Genomic DNA, 24430 nt, shown 5'->3' on the forward strand with positions numbered 1-24430 from the left:
TTAGTAGTACAATTTCAGCAGAAGAAGACACAAGATGACCGGAGTCAGGACCAACTTATGGACACTTCGGCCACCACTGGTGCAGATAAATTTCACTTCCACTGAAATATCTCCAACAGTTTGCGACTGGCTGCCAAGATCACAGATGGATTTTGTTGCGCAACCTCGAATTGCTACAGAAGACGACTCTGATCCTGCAAAGATGTAAATTATTAGAATTATAATTATGCATTGAGTAAGAAGATTGTTAAAGTAAAAAACAGCCTTGTTGACCATAAAGCCCAAATAAATTATAGGTATTTTTTGATACATTTCCTAAATCTCCTTTAAAGTGCCATAAGTCTACACTCTAAGGCTAAATTCACATACAATCCAGTGCTGTCTGTTTTTTTTCACATACAGCATAGTGTTCCATGTAGTATTATCAAGGCCCACATTCTCACCCTCAGTATTTGGTCAATATTTTATATCAGTGTTCTTAAACAAAAACCAGGAGTGGGGGAAAAATGCGAAAGCAGAGACCTGTTTCTATTATACTTTACCACTGATTGTTCCACTCATAATTTTGGTTTGTAAATACTGATGTAAAATGCTGAACAAATACTGAATGTGTGACTGCATCCTAAACCTTACAAACATCAGATTTGGGCAAGGGGCAGATGAATGTACAAAAATCAGAATTAAACTAGGATGATTTTCTTTCTATTTTTATCTATGTGCCATCCATGTTTCAGTTTTTACATCCATCTGACATCCGTTTTGTTACATCTTCAGCAGGGGTCTCCAACCTGTAGCTCAAGAACCACATGTGGCTTTTGGGCTTATGATGTGTTGGTCGCAGTTGTCTGCCGGCTTGGTGCATTAGCATCACGTGTAGCAAACAGAGAAAGCAAAAAGCAAAAAACACAAATATCCTGAACTAAAAAGTAAAATATAAACTGCAAATAGTGCACAAAGGTAATAATAGTAATAAGGTTATTTAGTAAACATAATTTTGATCAAAATAATGTAGAAGCCATCCCGCCATGTCACGGCAACCCTTGTGGGACAATCCCTATTCTAGTATTTAAAACCTTTTCACTTGCCAAGTGACGTGAATGTGAACAAGGATCGAGCGGCTGAACCACTAGTAAAAGCTTAGGCCAGACTGGATGGTTTTCCCAGCTCAGAAAGAGGGCGGTCACACCCATATATGCACTGAATGCACAATGAAATTAATAAAAAACAAATCTGAACTGAAAAAGTAAGTTAATGTGTATGCACAATGTAAGTGCATATTAGCAAAAGACCATTAACCAGAGAAAGCAAAAAGCAAAAAACACAAATATCCTGAACTAAAAAGTAAAAAATAAACTGCAAATAATGCATAAAGGTAATAATAATAATAAGGGTATTTAGATTTAGTAGTGTTGAGCGATACTTTCCGATATCGGGAAATATCGGATCGGATTGGATCGGACCGATACCCCAAAAATATCGGGTATCGCCGATTCCGATGCCGGAAACCCATGCAAGTCAATGGGGCACAAATATCTGAATGAGAATAAACCCTTTCTTTACTTGCACATCCAGTTCGGGAGGGGGGAAGAGTGTAGGCGGTGTGTGGGCGGAGACTGTGCGTGTGTGTGTGTGTGTGTGTGCGGGCGGGGACGATGCCTGCACACGCACACAACCCCGGCCGGTCTGCACAGACCCCCGGCAGGCCCGCACAGACGCCCGGCAGCCCGCACAGACCCCCGGCAGGCCCGCACAGACCCCCGGCAGCCCGCACAGACCCCCGGCAGGCCCGTACAGACCCCCGGCAGGTCCGCACAGACCCCCGGCAGGCCCGCACAGACCGCGCATCATGATGACATCATTTCAGCAGCCAATCACAGCCATGCCATTAGTTAACATGGCTAACACAACTGGCTCATTGCATTATGGGAACTTCCGATTCCGGTATTCGATATAGTAAAAATATCGGAACTCTGTATCGGAACTCCGATACAGCGAATATTGGCCGATACCCGATATTTGCAGTATCGGAATGCTCAACACTAGTATATAGTAAGCATAATTTTGATCAAAATAATGTACAAGCCATCCCACCAGGTCACGGCAACCCTTGTGGGACAGTCCCTACTCTAGTATTTAAAACCATTTCACTTGCCAAGTGACTTGAATGTGAACAAGGATCGAGCGGCTGAACCACTAGTAAAAGCTTAGGCCAGACAGGATGGTTTTCCCAGCTCAGAAAGAGGGCGGTCACACCCATATATGCACTGAATGCACAATGAAATGAATAAAAAACAAATCTGAACTGAAAAAGTAAGTTAATGTGTATGCACAATGTAAGTGCATATTAACACATGACCATTAACCAGAGAAAGCAAAAAGCAAAAAACACAAATATCCTGAACTAAAAAGTAGCAAACAGTTGTTAAGAGCAGATCTCTAGATAATGAATATTGTGTGTAGTCGTGAACAAAAGAGCAGATCTCAATGGGGGTAAGATAGGAAATCCTGGAGCTTGGCATACTGCCTTGGTGTGATTTCAATGGAAAAGCTTTGGCTGTCATTAGACCGGTAATGGGAGCTCTCGGTGTCACTAATGTGAGTGGGTCAAGCGCTGGATGTGGTCCACAAGCTGAATGTGGCTTTCAAGGTCAGATATGTTGGGGTCTTCTGATCTTCAGTATAAAATGTGTGTTTTTTATTACAACTTCCTAAGGTAATATTGAAAATATATTTGTAAAAATTGGATGTTCTGTATGGATTGTAATGTTTACTCACCCATAGACTTGAATGTGCTAGTCTCATCTGAGATTTGTAAGAAAATGGAGCATTCTGCAATTTCTTTTTTTCTGATAACTGGACCCCCCCCCCCAAAAAAAAAAAAAAAAAATTGGTCATCTGAATAACATTGAATAACATGGGTCGATGTGCTCTCTGTGTGCAACCCAATCAAAGTTCTTAAAGCTCAGTTCCAATTTATATGCTTGTCTACACAAACCCTTAAAAACAGGTTTGTGTCTTTGGTTCCTGATATTCATACCGTGATCTGTTTTCATCCATTTGTGGCTCAGACTAAGCGATTAACTTAATAATTGAAAAAAGCCTAATTGGATTTGTGCATTGAAAAAAAAAGTAATTATCCAACACGTGAGTGCCGGTACTGGGCTTCCTTTGCTCTGCATTGACTTTCCACGAGCACCACTACTTGCTATATGGAGTGCCGACTTATCTTACTTCTACAGGAATTTGTGAGATCCGGTTGAAACTAATAAGATAGACTTTGTACACCAATGATCCATCTGAGTTTTATCCATTTTTAACTGATACTTTGCTAAGAGTCAATGGATAAAAAAAACGGGCAGACAACTGTTAGGCACCAGGATTCTCCTTCTGCACAGGGTAGATTCAAAGCTTTGTCTGCTTCTGTGGTCTCCCATTCTGCTTTGGCCACAGTGGGAGCTGCTCATCAAAGACATCGGTCACAGTGTCTTGCTCAGATTCAAGCTGTTCGCTTGGTTACTGCTGGCTCTCCAGCCAAAGCTATAGTAACTAGCAATAGGTAGCGGCGAACAGATGTTCCAGAGGCTAAGTCCAGAAATCACCTGGGGAGCATCACCGAGCGTGCAGGTCAGAGCATGCCAAACGGAGTTTGTTGGGAAAGGCTCCCAGCCGCAGAGAACAGATCCAGGATGGGTGCAGTAAAGTCTCACAAGTACCAGCAGGCGTTCAGGGAGAGACATTCCGGACAGAGTGTTGCAGTGCAGATATCTAGGTAATGGCGGCAGCTCAGAGGCACATACGCCAATTGATATATTGCGGAGAGCTTCACTCTTCAGCTCTGCAGTTAGATGGACTAGGTTCTCAGCGGGCAAAACTGGTGATAGCTCGCTGCCGCCAGAAGTGAGACCGTGTGTTGGGCAAGGACGCCTGAAGATGCTGCACTGGCTTCCGGAGGTATCTCATCAACTGTTAGACCTCCAGAGAGTACCGGACAGTGTAGCTATGATATGTTAAAACTGATATAAAGACTATATAGTTAAATAGCAGTTATACTGTTTACCCTGCATCCCCTTTTTCCCTGATATCTTCCTGCGAGGAGTTTCTAAAGGCCCCATCTCACATAGCGAGATCGCTATTGCGTCACCATTTTTTTTTTTTTTTTAAAAAAGTGTGACGCAACAGCGATCCTGCCTGCGATCTCGCTACATGTGACACGCAGCAGCGACTGGCCCCCCTATTGGATATCGCTGATTGCGCAGGAATATACTGGGCCATTTTTTTGTTGTCAGCGTCCCGCTGGCCAACATGCATCACTGTGTTTGATCGCTGGATCGTTGCTGCATCGCTGAAGAGATCTGCCTGTTTGGCAGCTTACTAGCGATCATTTAGCGATGCACCAGCCCTCCCTACCAGGTCGCATCGCTGTCGGGATCGCTTGTGCGTCGCTAAGTGAAACGAAACCCTTACTGTTAGCTAAGTAAATAGTAGTTAACCCCTACTCCGCACCTGTGTGTCACTCAGTGGCGGATTAAGTGGACTATGGGCCCGGGGCTGTTCATAAAACCTGGGCCCCTGTACCCCCCTTCCCACCTGAGCGCTGCGGTCCCCGTGCGGGAATTGACAGCCGTACGGACCGCAGCACTTGGTTTTCTGCGGGTCCATACGGAAAACCCGCCACCATTCCACCACGTGTGGACATGGCCTAAAAAGACGTTGCACATAAGCTGTAGGCCTACCGCCAATACGCACAAAATCGCCCAACGTGATCCTGGCCATAGGGGATCCACTTTAATGTCCCCACTTTAATTTGAAGTCCCCTTACTTCATCCATTGCAGTCCCCTATCACCCTCTCACTTCATCTGCAGTGCCGCTTCATCAGTTGCAGCCCCTTATTCCACCTTCCATTTCATCATGTGCAGTCCCCTTCCCTCCCAACTTCATGTGCAGCCCCACTCCCCCATCATCATGTGCAGTTAATTTTACCCCCACATCATGTGCAGTCCCCCTTACCCCCAATTCATCATGTGCAGTCCCCCTTACCCCAATTCATCATGTGCAGTCCCCCTTACCCCCAATTCATCATGTGCAGTCCCTCTTACCCCCAATTCATCATGTTCAGTCCCACTTACCCCTTAATTCATCATGTGCAGTTCCCCTTACCCCCAATTCATCATGTGCAGTCCCACTTACCCCTTAATTCATCATGTGCAGTCCCCCTTATCCCCCACTTCATCATGTGCACCCCCACTTATCCCCCACTTCATCATGTGCAGCCCCACTCACCCCCCTTCATCATATGCAGCCCCACTCACCCCCCCTTCATCATGTGCAGCCCCACTCACCCCCCTTCATCATGTGAAGCCCCCACTCATCCCCCCTTCATCCTGTGAAGCCCCCACTCACCCCCTTCATCCTGTACAACCCCAGTCACCCCCCCTTCATCATATACAGCCCCCAGTCACCCCCCTTCATCATATACAGCCCCCAGTCACCCCCCCTTTATCATATACAGCCCCCAGTCACCCCCCCTTCATCATATACAGCCCCCAGTCACCCCCCTTCATCATATACAGCCCCCAGTCACCCCCCTTCATCATATACAGCCCCCAGTCACCCCCCCTTCATCATATACAGCCCCCAGTCATCCCCCTTCATCATATACAGCCCCCAGTCACCCCCCCTTCATCATATACAGGCCCCAGTCACCCCCCCTTCATCACATACAGCCCCCAGTCACCCCCCTTCATCATATACAGCCCCCAGTCACCCCCCCTTCATCATATACAGCCCCCAGTCACCCCCCTTCATCATATACAGCCCCCAGTCACCCCCCCTTCATCATATACAGGCCCCAGTCACCCCCCTTCATCATATACAGCCCCCAGTCACCCCCCTTCATCATATACAGGCCCCAGTCACCCCCCCTTCATCATATACAGCCCCCAGTCACCCCCCTTCATCATATACAGCCCCCAGTCACCCCCTTCATCATATACAGGCCCCAGTCACCCCCCCTTCATCATATACAGCCCCCAGTCACCCCCCCCTTCATCATATACAGCCCCCAGTCACCCCCCTTCATCATATACAGCCCCGTCACCCCCCCTTCATCATATACAGCCCCCAGTCACCCCCCCTTCATCATATACAGGCCCCAGTCACCCCCCCTTCATCATATACAGGCCCCAGTCACTCCCCCTTCATCATATACAGCCCCCAGTCACCCTCCTTCATCATATACAGCCCCCAGTCACCCGCCTTCATCATATACATGCCCCAGTCACCCCCCTTCATCATATACAGGCCCCAGTCACTCCCCCTTCATCATATACAGCCCCCAGTCACCCCCCTTCATCATATACAGCCCCCAGTCACCCCCCTTCATCATATACAGGCCCCAGTCACCCCCCCTTCATCATATACAGCCCCCAGTCACCCCCCCGTCATCATATACAGGCCCCAGTCACCCCCCCTTCATTGTGTACAGCCCCCATTCACCCCCTCCCCCATTTAATTCATTTTATAAATAAAAAAATAAAAAAAGTTCCCCATACTTACCTCACAGCCGGCTCGCTCCCCAGCAGCACCTCTGCTTTCAGCATCCTCCGGGACATGTTGGCGCGTGTACGATGACGTCATCGCGCACGCCCGACATCTGACCCGGAAGTACAGCCGGAGCTGAGCAGTCGTCAAGGTGACGGCCGTGCACAGCTCCCGGCCCCTCATAGAATGTGACGCGGGCGGCTGTCTGCCGCCGGCGGCGTCACAGCACGGCCGGCCCTGTACAGGTGCTGGGGGAGCGGTCCGGGGGGCATTTGCCTCTCTGCCACCCGGCCCAGCCCGCCCCTGCCCCTGGGCCCCTGGGCCCCCAAAAAACCTTGGGCCCGGGGCGACCGCCCCATCCGCCCCTATTAAGATCCGCCATTGGTGTCACTGCATTCAAGTACCTGTGTTACACACGAATGGGTGAATTTAGCCTTACCCTAATTAAAGGTATGAAAAGCTCATAGATGCCAAATGGACAAAATGGAATTTTTCTTTCAGTTGTCCCTATTATTGCATGCTCTCATTGTCAGCTGTATGAAATGGCATATATGTATTTTCTATGAATTATTCATCCTTCTGCATAAATGTACTCTTAATGGACATATCGGAGAACAATTTGCTGAGCACAAAAGTGTTTTCTTTTTGTTGTTCAGTGTGACAAAGAAATTGTAACTGAATAATTTGCCTCTTGTGGAGTGATGCTAAAAAAAAGGAATTCAGTTTGGTACCTGATATTTTTGTTGTTTCTAAAAGACACATATTCTCATCCCCAGTGCAGTTTAAAGTATCCGAAGTATAACACCATGTAGAATCAGCAGATATGCAGGTTCGGCAGACCTGTCCATTAAGGTTAGAGCTTCGTGATGGTACTAAAGTCAAATAGAAGGGAAAAAAATAAGTAAAACAATGACATGACTTCATAAATTTAAACCATTATGGTATTTATTAACCCATAAAAAACTATCATCCATCACACACCAAGCCATGCTTGAGAAAGTTTCTCACTAATTAACCGAAACGTCGACATGTTGGGCCACATGAAGTCTTTTCTTCACTCTGAATTGTGTGCTGCCTCCAATCTCTGAATATATATTTGTAGATAATTAATCTGCCTCAAGTCACAATACTTAAAAGCCAATAATTGTCCCCTTCCAAAGACAAGACAGAAAGAGAGACGTTCCATGCTGTATATCACATATCAATTCATTCTCAGTGACACTGAGAGACTATACAGCTACACCACTTCCCTAATTCCCATATATCACACTCCATGACTATACAGCTTCAGTACTTTCCTATATATCACGCTCCATGACTATACAGCTACAGTACTTTCCTATATATCACACTCCATGACTAGACAGCTACATTACTTATTTATCACACTGCATGACTATACAAATACAGCACTTATCAAAAATAAAGGCAATAAAGGAATGCTAGATGGTAGTGAGGGTATCCGTGGTATTTGGTGAATACACAATATAAAATCATATAGAGGTAAAAACCCTATGACCAAGAAGCCGGACCAAAGTGATAATACGTGGACAGTCAGAAATTTACATAACACAAAAGAAAAAAAGCAGAGACCCGACCATATAGTCCAAAAATGATAAATAATTTATTATTTAATACAGGTAAGGCCTGTTTCACACATCAGTTTTTTACTATCAGTCAAGATCCGTCATTTTTTTTTAAAAACGGATCCGCCAAAAAGGGGCGGATCCATTTTTTTCACCCATAGACTTACATTATTGGCGGATCTTGACTGATGGTCGCCCGTCACACCCGTTTTTGTACGGATCCGCCAAGATTTTAGCGTCTCCCGAGCGGATGAAACGGACCATACAATGTTTTTTTTCATTGACGGTCCACTAATTTCACCATTAACCCTTCCGGGAGCCGATAAAATCTCTCTTTCTCTCTCTCTCTCTCCTCACCGCTCCCGCGACATCTCTGTGCCCGACATCACCGCTCCCGCGACATCTCCGTGCCGTCCCCGCTCCCGCGACATCTCCGTGCCCGACATCACCGTCCCCGCTCCCGCGACATCTCCGTGCCCGACATTACCGTCCCCGCTCCCGCGACATCTCCGTGCCCGCGACCTCACTGCTCCCGTGAGATCTCTGTGCCCGCGACCTCACTGCTCCCGCGAGATCTCCGTGCCCGCGACCTCACCGCTTTCGCGACATCACCATGCCCGCTCGACATGCAGATGCCCTCTCTCTTCTTTCGGCTCCCGGATACCGCTACATCGCTGGTATGAGGTTTTTTTTTTCCCAGGCGCGGTTCCTTTAACAGCGGATCCCAGCGCACCAACGGACCAGTGGCTCCCGGTTGGTGTTTCGTCGCCCGCGGATCCTTTTTCCGCCATTTTGGCGGATTTTAACTGACCTCAAAAACTGATGTGTGAAACAGGCCTAAGAAATAACAGGACAAACTGAAATGTATTGGATAAAATATAAAGTAATAAAAGAAGGAAAACACATCCAGGGGTATAATATGCAAATAGAAGTGGGTGAAAAAGTGACATTATGGTGTATATAATATAAAAAAATTAGTATACACTCTCAAGAATCAATAGAACAAAAAGTGCAAAATATATAAAAAAAAAATATATAAAAAATATATTAATAATATGAGTAAATATGAATTGATTGATAAAATTGCTAGTGCAGTGTAACAAAAAGTGTAACTGTAGCAGCAATATGTATAAGTGTATACCATCAAGTGGTCAAAGTACCAAATGGCAACACAAAATAAAACTATGTAATTAAGGATGTTACCATAGCATAAAAACCTATAAGTATAAATGTATAGCATATAGTGATAGTGAGGGTGTGATAAAACGTGTGGAAGATCATGTGAAGAATTATAAGAAATAAGACCAAAGTAGGAAATGACTTATTATTAGTGTTGAGCATTCCGATACCGCAAGTATCGGGTATCGGCCGATACTTGCTGTATCGGAATTCCGATACCGACTTCCGATATTTTTTCAATATCGGAATTCGGCATCGGAATCGGAAGTTCAAAGTTGATTGACAGCCTGACGTCATCATGATGCGCGGTGTGTGCGCATCATGATGCGCCGTCATTTCGGGCCTTGCGGGGGTCTCTGCCGGCCTGCCGGGGGGCTGTGTGGAGTGCCCGGGGTCTGTACCGGCCTGCCGGGGGGCTGTGCCGGCCTGCCGGTGGTCTGTGCACCCTGTGGGGGTCTGTACCGGCCTGCCGGGGGGCTGTGCCGGCCTGCCGGTGGTCTGTGCACCCTGTGGGGGTCTGTACCGGCCTGCCGGGGGGCTGTGCCGGCCTGCCGGGGGGCTGTGCTGATGTCCGGGGGTCTGTGCAAGCATCGTCCGATGGGACTACAAGTCCCATCTGGCGATGCCTGCTACCATGACAGTGATTGACACATTAGCCAATGATGGGACAGTAGTAGTCCCATCATCCGGCTAATGTGTTAAATGTTAAAAAAAAAAAAAAAAAAATACTACATACATACTACATACATACTACATGCATGCTACATACATACTACATGCATGCTACATACATACTACATGCTACATACATACTACATGCTACATACATACTACATGCTACATACATACTACATATATACTACATGCATGCTACATACATACTACATGCTACATACATACTACATATATACTACATGCATGCTACATACATGCTACATACATACTGCATGCTACATACATACTACATACATACTACATACACTCACTGGCCACTTTATTAGGTACACCATGCTAGTAACGGGTTGGACCCCCTTTTGCCTTCAGAACTGCCTCAATTCTTCGTGGCAGAGATTCAACAAGGTGCTGGAAGCATTCCTCAGAGATTTTGGACCATATTGACATGATGGCATCACACAGTTGGCGCAGATTTGTTGGCTGCACATCCCTGATGCGAATCTCCCGTTCCACCACATCCCAAAGATGCTCTATTGGATTGAGATCTGGTGACTGAGGAGGCCATTTGAGTACAGTGAACTCATTGTCATGTTCAAGAAACCAATCTGAGATGATTCGAGCTTTATGACATGGCGCATTATCCTGCTGAAAGTAGCCATCAGATGTTGGGTACATTGTGGTCATAAAGGGATGGACATGGTCAGCAACAATACTCAGGTAGGCTGTGGCGTTGCAACGATGCTCAATTGGTACCAAGGGGCCCAAAGAGTGCCAAGAAAAAATTCCCCACACCATGACACCACCACCACCAGCCTGAACCGTTGATACAAGGCAGGATGGATCCATGCTTTCATGTTGTTTACGCCAAATTCTGACCCTACCATCCGAATGTCGCAGCAGAAATCGAGACTCATCAGACCAGGCAACGTTTTTCCAATCTTCTACTGTCCAATTTCGATGAGCTTGTGCAAATTGTAGCCTCAGTTTCCTGTTCTTAGCTGAGAGGAGTGGTACCCGGTGTGGTCTTCTGCTGCTGTAGCCCATCTGCCTCAAAGTTCGATGCACTGTGCGTTCAGAGATGCTCTTCTGCCTACCTTGGTTGTAACGGGTGGCAATTTGAGTCACTGTTGCCTTTCTATCAGCTCGAACCAGTCTGCCCATTCTCCTCTGACCTCTGGCATCAACAAGGCATTTCCGGCCACAGAACTGCCGCTCACTGGATTTTTTTTCTTTTTCGGACCATTCTCTGTAAACCCTAGAGATGGTTGTGCGTGAAAATCCCAGTAGATCAGCAGTTTCTGAAATACTCAGACTAGCCCTTCTGGCACCAACAATCATGCCACGTTCAAAGGCACTCAAATCACCTTTCTTCCCCATACTGATGCTCGGTTTGAACTGCAGGAGATTGTCTTGACCATGTCTACATGCTTAAATGCACTGAGTTGCCGCCATGTGATTGGCTGATTAGAAATTAAGTCTTAACACACAGTTGGACAGGTGTACCTAATAAAGTGGCCAGTGAGTGTACATACTACATGCATGCTACATACATACTACATACATACATACTACATGCATGCTACATACATACTACATGCATGCTACATGCATGCTACATACATACTACATGCTACATACATACCACATACATACTACATACATACTACATACATACTACATGCTACATACATACTACATATATACTACATGCATACTACATGCTACATACATACCACATACATAATACATACATGCTACATGCTACATACATACTACATATATACTACATACATACTACATGCATGCTACATACATACTACATACATACTACATACATACTACAAACATACTACATGCATGCTACATGCATGCTACATACATACTACATGCATGCTACATGCATGCTACATACATACTACATGCTACATACATACCACATACATACTACATACATACTACATACATACTACATACATACTACATATATACTACATGCATGCTACATACATACTACATGCTACATACATACCACATACATACTACATACATGCTACATGCTACATACATACTACATATATACTACATGCATGCTACATACATACTACATATATACTACATGCATGCTACATACATACTGCATGCTACATGCATGCTACATACATACTACATACATACTACATACATACTACATGCTACATACATACCACATATATACTACATACATACAATACATTCATACAATACATACATAGACATACAGTACATATAACATAGAGTAACATACTTACCAATACTTGTCACATTGTTCCCCGAAGCCATTGTCTTTTCCGGAATAAATATTAACATAACAAACCACAAAAATACTCACCCACGATCCGAAGCAGTCCACGAGTGTGTCCCACGACGATCTTGGGTAGAGAACTGCAGCATCAGATGATGCTGCCGTTCTCTACGGGCTGCAGGAATCCAATGACGGAAGGTAGGTATCCTTCCGCACTGTATTCCTCCGCCACTTAAAAAAAAAAAAAGTCCCTAGTCTCACTTTATGCCATTGCTGCGTGGGAAATTCCCACACAGCAATGGCATAAAGTGAGACTAGGGACTTTTTTTTTTTTTAAGTGGCGGAGGAATACAGTGCGGAAGGATACCTACCTTCCGTCATTGGATTCCTGCAGCCCGTAGAGAACGGCAGCATCAGCTGATGCTGCAGTTCTCTACCCAAGATCGTCGTGGGACACACTCGTGGACTGCTTCGGATCGTGGGTGAGTATTTTTGTGGTTTGTTATGTTAATATTTATTCCGGAAAAGACAATGGCTTCGGGGAACAATGTGACAAGTATTGGTAAGTATGTTACTCTATGTTATATGTACTGTATGTCTATGTATGTATTGTATGAATGTATTGTATGTATGTAGTATATATGTGGTATGTATGTAGCATGTAGTATGTATGTAGTATGTATGTAGCATGCATGTAGCATGCAGTATGTATGTAGCATGCATGTAGTATATATGTAGTATGTATGTAGCATGCATGTAGTATATATGTAGTATGTATGTAGCATGTAGCATGTATGTAGTATGTATGTGGTATGTATGTAGCATGTAGTATGTATGTAGCATGCATGTAGTATATATGTAGTATGTATGTAGCATGTAGTATGTATGTAGTATGTATGTAGTATGTATGTGGTATGTATGTAGCATGTAGTATGTATGTAGCATGCATGTAGCATGCATGTAGTATGTATGTAGTATGTATGTAGTATGTATGTAGTATGTATGTAGCATGCATGTAGCATGCATGTAGTATGTATGTAGTATGTATGTAGTATGTATGTAGCATGCAGTATGTATGTAGCATGTATGTAGTATGTATGTAGTATATATGTAGTATGTATGTAGCATGTGGTATGTATGTAGCATGTAGTATGTATGTAGCATGTAGTATGTATGTAGCATGCATGTAGTATATATGTAGTATGTATGTAGCATGTAGTATGTATGTAGCATGCATGTAGTATGTATGTAGCATGTAGTATGTATGTAGCATGTAGTATGTATGTAGCATGCATGTAGTATGTATGTAGTATGTATGTAGTATTTTTTTTTTTTTTTTTTTAACATTTAACACATTAGCCGGATGATGGGACTACTACTGTCCCATCATTGGCTAATGTGTCAATCACTGTCATGGTAGCAGGCATCGCCCGATGGGACTTGTAGTCCCATCGGACGATGCCTGCACAGACCCCCGAAGCCTGCACAGACCACCGGCAGGCCGGCACAGCCCCCCGGCAGGCCGGCACAGCCCCCCGGAGCCTGCACAGACCACCGGCAGGCCGGCACAGCCCCCCGGCAGGCCGGCACAGCCCACCGGCAGGCCGGCACAGCCCCCCGGCAGGCTGGCACAGCCCACCGGAGCCTGCACAGACCACCGGCAGGCCGGCACAGCCCCCCGGCAGGCCGGCACAGACCACCGGAGCCTGCACAGACCCCCTGGCAGGCCGGCACAGCCCCCCGAAAGGCCCGTACAGACCCCAGAGAGGCTGTACAAGGCAAAAACAGGGTTTTTCTTATTCCGATACCGGAAGTCCCATAGACTTGAATGGGACTTCCGGTATCGGAATCGGCGATACCGATACTTTTTTTAAAGATCGGCCGATCCATTCCGATCCGATACTTTGAAGTATCGGACGGTATCGCTCAACTCTACTTATAATAATAGTGTAGCACACTGGCTCCTGGATAGTGTCCACCCCAACACGTGTTTCGGCATGCTGCTTTCGTCAGGGGGTGGTATTATGATATTTATTAACCCATGAAAAACTATCATCAATCACACACCAAGCCATGCTGGAGAAAGGTTCTCACTAGTTAACGGAAACATTCTTTGACTAAGGGCTGATAGCCAGAAACACGTAAGAATGTGACTCTGTTTTTATCCATTTGTGGATATATCTACACGGTTTTATGATGGTGTGAAATAAAGAAGAATTATTTTTTATTATTCAGCTGTGTGATCCGACAACTTTTTTTTCCTCTCATTGTGACCCGATGATCAGACGGAATTTTTTGGATCGCTGCTGGCAAATTCAAGGCTACCAAGCACATTGACACGGTGAGGCATTCCGTTTTTCCCTGCATTTTTTTCTGTTGTATACGGCTAAAATATTTCCCTATATATAACATTTAGTGATTATACAGCTATAGTACTTCACTTTATATCACCCTGAGTGATTATACAGCTAATGTACTTTCCTATATATAACACTGAGTGACTATACAGCTACAGAACTTCACTATCTAGAATAGTGAGTGATAATACAACTACAGCACTTCCCTATACTCTATATCATACTGAGTGACTATTCAGCTACGGCATTTCCCTATATATGACTTGAATCTTTTAAAACTAGCACGGAAGTAGCACATTAGTAGATCATAATTGCATTAGACTTTTCTATTCCCATGCTGTGTGCTCTGAGCTCCCATCCCTACAAAAGACAAGCAAAAAATGGCAACTGTTTTGACCAGTGACCTGTGAATTTAAGGAAATTTCAATTCAAAGTTGATTCTCCGCAGAGCAGACACAGCTAATAAAGTGCAACATAAGGCAACACGGACAAATCAAAGATGGTATTTACAGTTGTGGCCAAAAGTATTGACACCCCTGCAATTCTGTCAGATAATACTCCGTTTCTTCCTGAAAATGATTGCAAACACAAATTCTTTGGTATTATTATCTTCATTTAATTTGTCTTAAATGAAAAAGCACAAAAAGAATTGTCCTAAAGCCAAATTGGATATAATTCCACACCAAACATAAAAAAGAGGGTGGACAAAAGTATTGGCACTGTTCGAAAAATCATGTGATGCTTCTCAAATTTGTGTAATTAACAGCACCTGTAACTTACCTGTGGCACCTAACCGGTGTTGGCAGTAACTAAATCACACTTGCAGCCAGTTGACATGGATTAAAGTTGATTCAACCTCTGTCCTGTGTCCTTGTGTGTACCACATTGAGCATGGAGAAAAGAAAGAAGACCAAAGAACTGTCTGAGGACTTGAGAAACCAAATTGTGAGGAAGCATGAGCAATCTCAAGGCTACAAGCCCATCTCCAAAGACCTGAATGTTCCTGTGTCTACCTTGCGCAGTGTCATCAAGAAGTTTAAAGCCCATGGCACTGTGGCTAACCTCCCTAGATGTGGACGGAAAAGAAAAATTGACAAGAGATTTCAACGCAAAATTGTGCAGATGTTGGATAAAGAACCTCGACTAACATCCAAACAAGTTCAAGCTGCCCTGCTGTCCGAGGGTACAACAGTGTCAACCCGTACTATCCGTCGGCGTCTGAATGAAAAGGGACTGTATGGTCGGAGACCCAGGAAGACCCCACTTCTTACCCCGAGACATAAAAAAGCCAGGCTGGAGTTTGCCAAAACTTACCTGAAAAAGCCTAAAACGTCTTGGAAGAATGTTCTCTGGTCAGATGAGAGAAAAGTAGAGCTTTTTTGGGCAAAGGCATCAACATAGGAGAAAAAAGAGGCATTCAAAGAAAAATACACGGTCCCTACAGTCAAACATGGCGGAGGTTCCCTGATGTTTTGGGGTTGCTTTGCTGCCTCTGGCACTGGACTGCTTGACCGTGTGCATGGCATTATGAAGTCTGAAGACTATCAATAAATTTTGCAGCATAATGTAGGGCCCAGTGTGAGAAAGCTGGGTCTCCCTCAGAGGTCATGGGTCTCCCAGCAGGACAATGACCCAAAACACACTTCAAAGCACTAGAAAATGGTTTGAGAGAAAGCACTGGAGACTTCTAAGGTGGCCAGCAATGAATCCAGACCTGAATCCCATAGAACACCTGTGGAGAGATTTAAAAATGGCAGTTTGTAGAAGGCACCCTTCAAATATCAGGGACCTGGAGCAGTTTGCCAAAGAAGAATGGTCTAAAATTCCAGCAGAGCATTGTAGTAAGAAACTCATTGATGGATACCGGAAGTGGTTGGTCACAGTTATTTTGGCTAAAGGTTGTGCAACCAAGTATTAGGCTGAGGGTGCCAATACTTTTGTCTGGCCCATTTTTGGAGTTTTGTGTGAAATGATCAATGATTTTCTTTTTTGCTTCATTCTCTTTTGTGTTTTTTCATTTAAGACAAATTAAATGAAGCTAATAATACCAAAGAATTTGTGTTTGCAATCATTTTCAGGAAGAAACTGAGTATTATCTGACAAAATTGCAGGGTTGTCAATACTTTTGGCCACAACTGTATGTAACATGGATTGCACACATTCAAAATGTCATATTAAATGCTGTGTTAGGCAAGCATTAGGAGAACACACTTTGAACAATAATGCAAATTTTATGCAGATGTATCAATAAGTAACTGCGAACAATAAATGCAATGCTCACTGATGAGACCAATAGGAACACATATGCATGTAACATGAATACAATCAGTGATAAAACACTAGCTGTATATATTAATGGTGGGACTAAAAACTTAGTGCAGAATTACACATGGCGCAGCTACAAATCCAGCATCAGGAAGTTCTTAATATTCATGCTCAACATGAAAATGGCATAATACTGTATTACTTAAGCTATGAGTAAACTCCATAAAGCGCATGCTCGCTATGCACCACAAGAGAAAGTATTGTTACTGTGCACACGCCATCTTTTTTCTGGGAATATTTTCTATTCTGGTGCATAGTAGTTTACAGAGCACCTCCAAGAAATACTATCACACATTACTGAAATCATCAGGATCTGTCTGGAAATTAAATTGTGGTTCATTAGTAAATTTGGAGTCCATTTACTTTTCAAACTAAAGGCATATGTTGAAGGAGGCAGAAGTGGATGACTTACATGAAGGAGTCACAGGATCACAGTTGTCACTGTTGCAGCAGGAAATGCCCATCCTTATGTATCCATTCTGTATGCTCAAGCTGCCACTGAAGCTGCATTCAGATGAAGCGATGCATGACCTGATGAAAGATTCTTGAGTCGTCGCACCTAGAAATGAACCAAAGTCGTTTTTTACATACTAAAATTTTCCAACTGGCACAATTGAAATGTGTTTTTTGCATGGGACAATCCTACTAGAAAAGATTCTACTTAAAAAGCTGGTCACAAACTACTTCTAAAGTTGTGAACCGCACAGATCAGTTATTGTTCAAAGGGAAACCTGGCAGTGAGTGACTACTTTCCCTGCAGAGCCCCCGCAGGGGAAACTAAGTATTACACACTGACTGTTTATGTAATAGAAGACTAATCAGATATACCAGAGTGAAATACTATGTATTGTCTATATAATAGAGAAAACACTCATTTATAAATACCTTATTTTGCAGACTGTAAAGCAAACCAAGCCATAAGACACACCTCAAATTTTGGGGTGGAAAATATTATTTTTTTAAATAAAATGATGGTGTGTCTTATAGTCCACTTTAGTGGTAGCTTACCTGGAAGGGTGGCAGCAGTGAAGTGGGGTCACAGGAGGCAGGGCCGATACCTCAGGAGGCCAACAATGGAAGAAGGAGGATGATGCTGTGAGCTCCGGGGTAGGAGGAGGGAGTATCCAGGCAGTGCAAGACTGTGGGCCCTGGGCTCTCATAAGATGTCAGCGCTTGTGAGCTGATTCTCCATTCCCATTGATTTCCCTGCAGTGGGCTTTGTGAAAATGGCCGCTGGAGGCAACGCCTGGGCAAATTGAGATCTAGGGAGGCGAGTTTTCATCTCCCGAGATCTCATCACCCAAGATCTCAATCTGCACATGCATCCTATCTGGTAGCCATTTTCCCGAAGCCCACCTCAGAGAAATCAATGGGAAAGGGTACTCCGATCATGGGCGCCGACATTTTATGAGAGATCAGGGTCTGCAATGTCGCCTCATCCTTGCCGCTGCGGGCCTAATGAAGCAGCGATCCTGCCTCCTGTGGCCTGAGCTCGACTGCAGCTGCCTCCCCCCACTTAAGTTACCTTCAGATTATAAGACGCACCCCCAATTTCCTCCCAAATTTGTGGTAAAAATATGTGTCCTATAATTCGAAAAATATGGTATATACTGTGGAAAAAATGCTGATTTTACAAGGTCTGCAATTTTTTACGTAGGTACAATTCAACTGCGAGAGACAGAATGTAGAAATAAAAACTAGAAAGTATCCATTCTATGTAGGTGGGAAAACATGTAAAATATGCAGTGTATCAAATACTTACTGTATTTTCCCCACTGTGTGTGTATATATATATATATATATATCTACTATATAATTGTCTAATTCTATCTGTCTGTAATGGAAATCCCACCTCGCTGATTGGTCGCGGCAGTTAGGCCGCGACCAATCAGCGACAGTTGCTTAGTCGTCGTGGCAACACGGCCGCATTGCTTATTGTACAGGCACATTACAGCCGTTAAAGGGAATCTGTCACCCCTTTTTTGAGATATCATATAATGATATCATTCAATTGTGTGTCACATAAGGATTCTTTTAGTACTTTTGCTTCCCCCTGACCCCGCACCTTTCATGCATAAATACCTTTTTTATATCAGTTCAGATGTATGTAAACTGCCGCTGTACAGTCTGCTGGGTGGGGCTTATTTACCTGCTCCCCCCACCCTGTCTTGCTCTACGCATTTCTTCTTGTGTAGAGTAAGACAGGGAGGGGGGAGCAGTTGAATAAGCCCCGCCCATCAGACCGGACCGTGGCAGTTTACATACATATGAACCGATATAAAAAAGGTATTTATGCATGAAAGGTGCGGGGTCAGGGGGAAGCAAAAGTACTAAGAGAATCCTTATGTGACACACAATTGAATGATATCATTATATGATATCTCAAAAAAGGGTGACAGATTCCCTTTAAAGGCATCACTGCTGCATTGCTCATTACACAGGCAAAGTCCTGTGCATATTCTGGAGTACAATACATTAGGTAATTAGGTTACAGTAGAACAGTGACTACAGCCCCGGGTGTAACTTGCGCACAATACATTAGGTGACAGCAGAAAAGTGAATGCAGCTCTGGGTGTAACTGGAGTACAAATAATTAGGTAAGATCTGAACAGTGACTGCAGCTCTAGCTGCAGCAGGAGTATAATACATTAGGTAAGAACAGAACGGTGCGTGCAGATGTGGGTGTAACTGGACTACAATACATTAGATAACAGCAGAATAGTGACTGCAGATCTGGGTGTAACTGGAGTACACTGCATTAGGTAACAGCAGAATAGGCAGAACAGTGACTGCAGCTCTGGGTGTAACAGGAGTACATTAGGTAACAGCAGAACAGTGACTGCAGATCTGGGTGTAACTGGAGTACAATACATTAGGTAACAGCAGAACGGTGACTGCAGCTCTGGGTGTAACTGGACTACAATGCATTAGGTAAAAGCAGAACAGTGACTGTAGCTCTGGGATTAACTGGAGTACAATATATTAGATAACAGCAGAACAGTGACAGCAGCTCTGGGTGTAACTGGAGTACAATACATTAGGTAACAGCAGAACAGTGACTGCAGCTCTGGCTGTACCTGGATACAATACATTAGGTAGCAGCAGAACAATGACAGCAGCTCCGGGTGTAACAGGAGTATAATACACTAGATGGTGGCCCGATTCTATCGCATCGGGTATTCTAGAATCTCTGCTAAAATAAAAAATAGTTATATACTCACCTTCCGACGACCCCCGGACTCTGTCCCTCCTCTCACCACGCTCCCGGCATCTTCCGGTCCCGGTAATGCTTAGCGAGAAGGGCCAGAGATGACATCACTCTCGCGAGAGCACGACGTCATCAGCGGTGTTTCGCGCTAAGCATTACTGGGACCGGAAGATGCAGGGAGCGTGGTGAGAGGAGAGAAAGAGTCTGGGGGCCATCAGGAGGTGAGTATATCACTATTTTTTATTTTAACAGAGACTCTAGAATACCCGATGCGATACAATCGGGCCACCATCTAGTATATACTGTATATATATATTTATATATACACACTGTATATATACACATATATTTATACTGCTGTCAATTTTTTAATCTTTTGGTGGTACACGAAACTTAACTTGGTAAGATGGAAATCACCTTTATCAGCTATACATAGGATGGGTGATGACTTGCTGTCTGCGGAGTGCAATATGGCAAGGACAACTATCCGTCTTGAAAATAGTACTTTGTAAGAATACACAGAATCTGTCTCCACATATCCCATGAAATTGAAATGAGTGGTGAAATACATGCTTGAACAATCGCATCATTTTAACAGAGCATAGTAAGTCTTAGTGGTCATACTGTACATAAGGGATGGAACACTGCTTTGAAAGGCAAAGGACTTCAGAAGATTTGGAACTTTTCAGTTTTCCAAGGATAAGCTGTATTTATCTAAATGCAATTGAACACTGCTCTACAACACCACATTACACTCCAAACGATTGTGCTTTCTCATATAACTCACCAACAGCAGTTTCTGTGTATGAGGAGCCACACATATAGCCTGAGCGACAAGTCACACTGCTGCCTGTGCATGATGCAGATGCAGAACTGCACTGCGTACATGAGAGGGCATAACCTAAAGAAATGTTATAAAAACAGCACATTGTTCACTTATTACATTGAAATCACTTGAATGATCACATTTAAAGAAATAAAAAAAATAAAGCCACATTTTCTATTACTTCATTGTTATTGCAATTTTTAGATTTTTGGGTATCTGTCATATTTATTTGTAATATTGTTTAATGTTATAATTTTTACTATTATTGCATTAATTTTATTGTATCTAATTACTCCTTTAATGCATTATTTTTTCTTACTGGTAATGTTGTTTTCTTTATTATATTTAGATTATTCTTTTAATGGCTTGCTACTATTACTAGTGCTTTTATTATTTACTTATTGTTGTTTTATTTTTCCTATTATTAATATTGCTTTTCACTATGATACTTAGAAATTATTGTTGTATTATTTTTAATAATTTCTGGGAATTTGCATTAACAGTATCATTTATTAATGTTACTTTATTATATTTTTGTGATATTATTTGTATTATTATTTAGCTTTATCATATTTACTAATGAAAATATTGTGCTTTGTTATAATAATCAGAGATATTATAAAAATGAATTATTTTGACTTATTTACTGTAATGTTATTTCTTATTAATAGTCTTTTATAGTCTTTTATATTATATTTAGACTAGATTATTGATTTTATTACATGCATTATTCTTGTAATTAGTAACATAGCTTTTAATTAAAATATTTAGGAATTATTATTTTATCATTTTTATTTATTTCCTTTAATGTTTTAATTATAAATTTTATCTATTATTTTATTATTGTTTATTTTTTAATATCTAATATTTTATATCATTATAGTACTAAAATTATTTATGGATCCATAAATACAAATCTAAAAACTTACTTGTTGCTGAAAGAGTTGAGAGGAGGCTTAAAATTCCAATTAGGGAGCTCATCATTTATTGTGCAGTAGAAATTTTCGTTGAGGTCTTCCAAATGAAATAAGAACATTACGTGAGATTCATATTTATACTTTATTATTGGAGGTAGGGCAAGGGAGGAGATTTTGAAGAAATATAAACTTGCTCAATAGGAACTGGAACTTCAAGTTTACTTACAATGGGGAAAAAAGTATTGACATCCACCAGTTGTACAAACTCTCCCACGTAAAAAGAACAGAGAGGCCTGTAATTGACATCATAGGTAGACCACAACTATGAGAGTCAAAATGAGAAAACTAATCCAGAAAATCACCTTGTCTGATTTGGCAAGATTTATTTTCCAAATTATGGTGGAAAATAAGTATTTGGTCACCTAAAAACATGTAAGATATCTGGCGCTCACAGACCTGTAACTTCTTCTTTAAGAGGCTCCTCTGTCCTCCACTCATTACCTGTAGTAATGGCACCTGTTTTAACTTGTTATGAGTATACAAGACACCTGTCTACAACCTCAAATAGTCACACTCCAAACTCCACTGTGGTGAAGACTAGAGTTGAGCGACTTTTGTTTTTTTAGGGTCGCGTTTCGTTTCGTGAAACCCGACTTTTCCAAAAGTCGGGTTGAGCAAGATCGTCCGATTATAGGGAAAAGTCGGGGTCGTCCCGAAACACGAAACCCAATGTAAGTCAATGGGGAATAAAAGTCGGCAGTGAGAGGAGGACAGGAAACACACCTACAGTGCCCAGTTGAATGCCAAAAGCATCAATTCTTCTTACTTAAGCTTGTCAACCTTAATTAACTTCATAATACAAGTTACGCACTGAAAAATGGGGGTTATTTGGCTAAAGTTGTGGGGGGGGAGGGCTGGCTGCAGGTTTTCATGTGCCCTGGGCGAAAGAGCGCCCCTTTAACACATACCACAACTCATCATGCTACGATACGGCAGCGAAATAGCGGTATAGTACAATGAAAAATACCTCACTTTTTACATCTCATGACGAGGCCCATCTATTTCTCCATACAGAATCATTGGTCCCATATAATGTTTGAAACAGTATATGATGAGCTCCACATAATGCTACAGTATATGTTGGTCCCCATGGATGAAGCTCCACTGTCTTATGCGCCCAAATAATGCTCCAAACATAATGGGCCCCATTTCTAATGCTCTAGTGTATAATGGGCCCTGTAAATGCTGCTCCAGTGTCTGATGTCCACCTTTGGAATGTTCCAGTGTATGGTGGGCCCCATCTATCATTCTCCAGAGTATAGTGCTCCCCAAAAATTGCTGTCCCAACATTGAAAACAATCAAATAAGTCTCCTCACTAGGGAATCCCTGTACTTGTCTGGACTCCTCGTCCCCATCTTCCATCTCACTGCACAGTATTTCAACTTTGCAAGTGCTGTGATCCTGGGCAAGCAGGGGGGGCCCACTCGTTGGCGACGGCACTGGCACAGGGCCCCTGATAGTACGGTGGTGTGTCTGATGGCGGGTGGGCCGAACCTGCACTTTCATCTGCAGCTTCCTCTTTGTCACCGTGTAAGATGGAACTGTATATGGGAAGGGTAACCTGAGTTTCATCAGGGTCAGATTCAGGTCGTGTAGCTTGCGAGGGGAATGTAGTGGTCTGCGTCAATGTACCAGCAGATTCATCGAGCAGTGGCTGGGCATCAGTGCACTTGTGTCGCCCCCAGGAGTACGGTCGCCACAGTGGCATTACCTTCTTCCTAGGGAGTGTGATGTCATGCTTGGGAGCAACGAACGATCTCTCTAGCAGGTTAACTGATTGGGCGGCGTTATTCCCACGAGTCATGACCCTCCATACAGCGTTCATGAAGGCAAAGTGTTTGTTTTACGTGGGCAGTATGGTTGCAAAGCTGAACCTTAAAGGAATGTCCAGAAGGGCACCACCAGGAGTGGAGCCTATGGTTAAATTCGACTCCACCTGGGAAACCTCAACCATGCCAGCTACAGAACAGATGCACACATTGCAAGCTTAATTCCGTTAACGAACGAGACTCCGTCATGCCCCGCGGTCCGAGTCCGGCTTACTAGAGGGACACGTGAGGCTCTGGCACATGAGATTGGCCAATAACTGGTGTGTCATGCCCTTACATGTCCGTGGCTGCATGTGCGCTACACTGAAAAGGCCAGCGTTTGTCGTTTACAGGTGCAGATAACCCGCTGAACAACGTTAGTGATGGGGATCACTGATTACAATTATTACCCGCGAACAATGATTACCCAGTAAGTGCAGGTCAACCGCAGTTCCGGAATTAGGCCTACCCGTCATTCCTGAAAAAATGAAAAACTTACGTGTGCAAACCACAGGTGCTGTAGCTTGCTTAAAAGCTCGCCAGCCGTTCTCACGCCCAGTATGGATTACACGTGATTGCACAAAGGTGAGAAAGGGTACCGTACCCCAGATAACATGTATGGATAGCGTACACATTCAAAATATATGTCTATACATCAGGAGGCAG

At 43.5% G+C, this 24430-nt stretch overlaps 1 protein-coding gene across 1 annotated transcript; it reads right to left on the minus strand.

The window, feature by feature from the left end:
• LOC141084889 (phospholipase A2 inhibitor and Ly6/PLAUR domain-containing protein-like) lies at positions 1 to 21959 on the minus strand. Its single transcript, XM_073569843.1, has 5 exons — positions 21908 to 21959; positions 20940 to 21053; positions 17357 to 17503; positions 7273 to 7413; positions 1 to 194 (listed from the first exon to the last, which is right to left on the minus strand). Exons 1-5 carry the CDS (start codon positions 21957 to 21959, stop codon positions 1 to 3), a joined length of 648 nt encoding a protein of 215 aa, XP_073425944.1.
• Positions 21960 to 24430: the final 2471 nt, after the last annotated feature.

Source organism: Dendrobates tinctorius, unplaced genomic scaffold (genome assembly GCF_039654945.1).
Source record: "Dendrobates tinctorius isolate UK_male_01 unplaced genomic scaffold, ASM3965494v1 ptg000028l, whole genome shotgun sequence".
Lineage (NCBI taxonomy): Eukaryota > Metazoa > Chordata > Amphibia > Anura > Dendrobatidae > Dendrobates > Dendrobates tinctorius.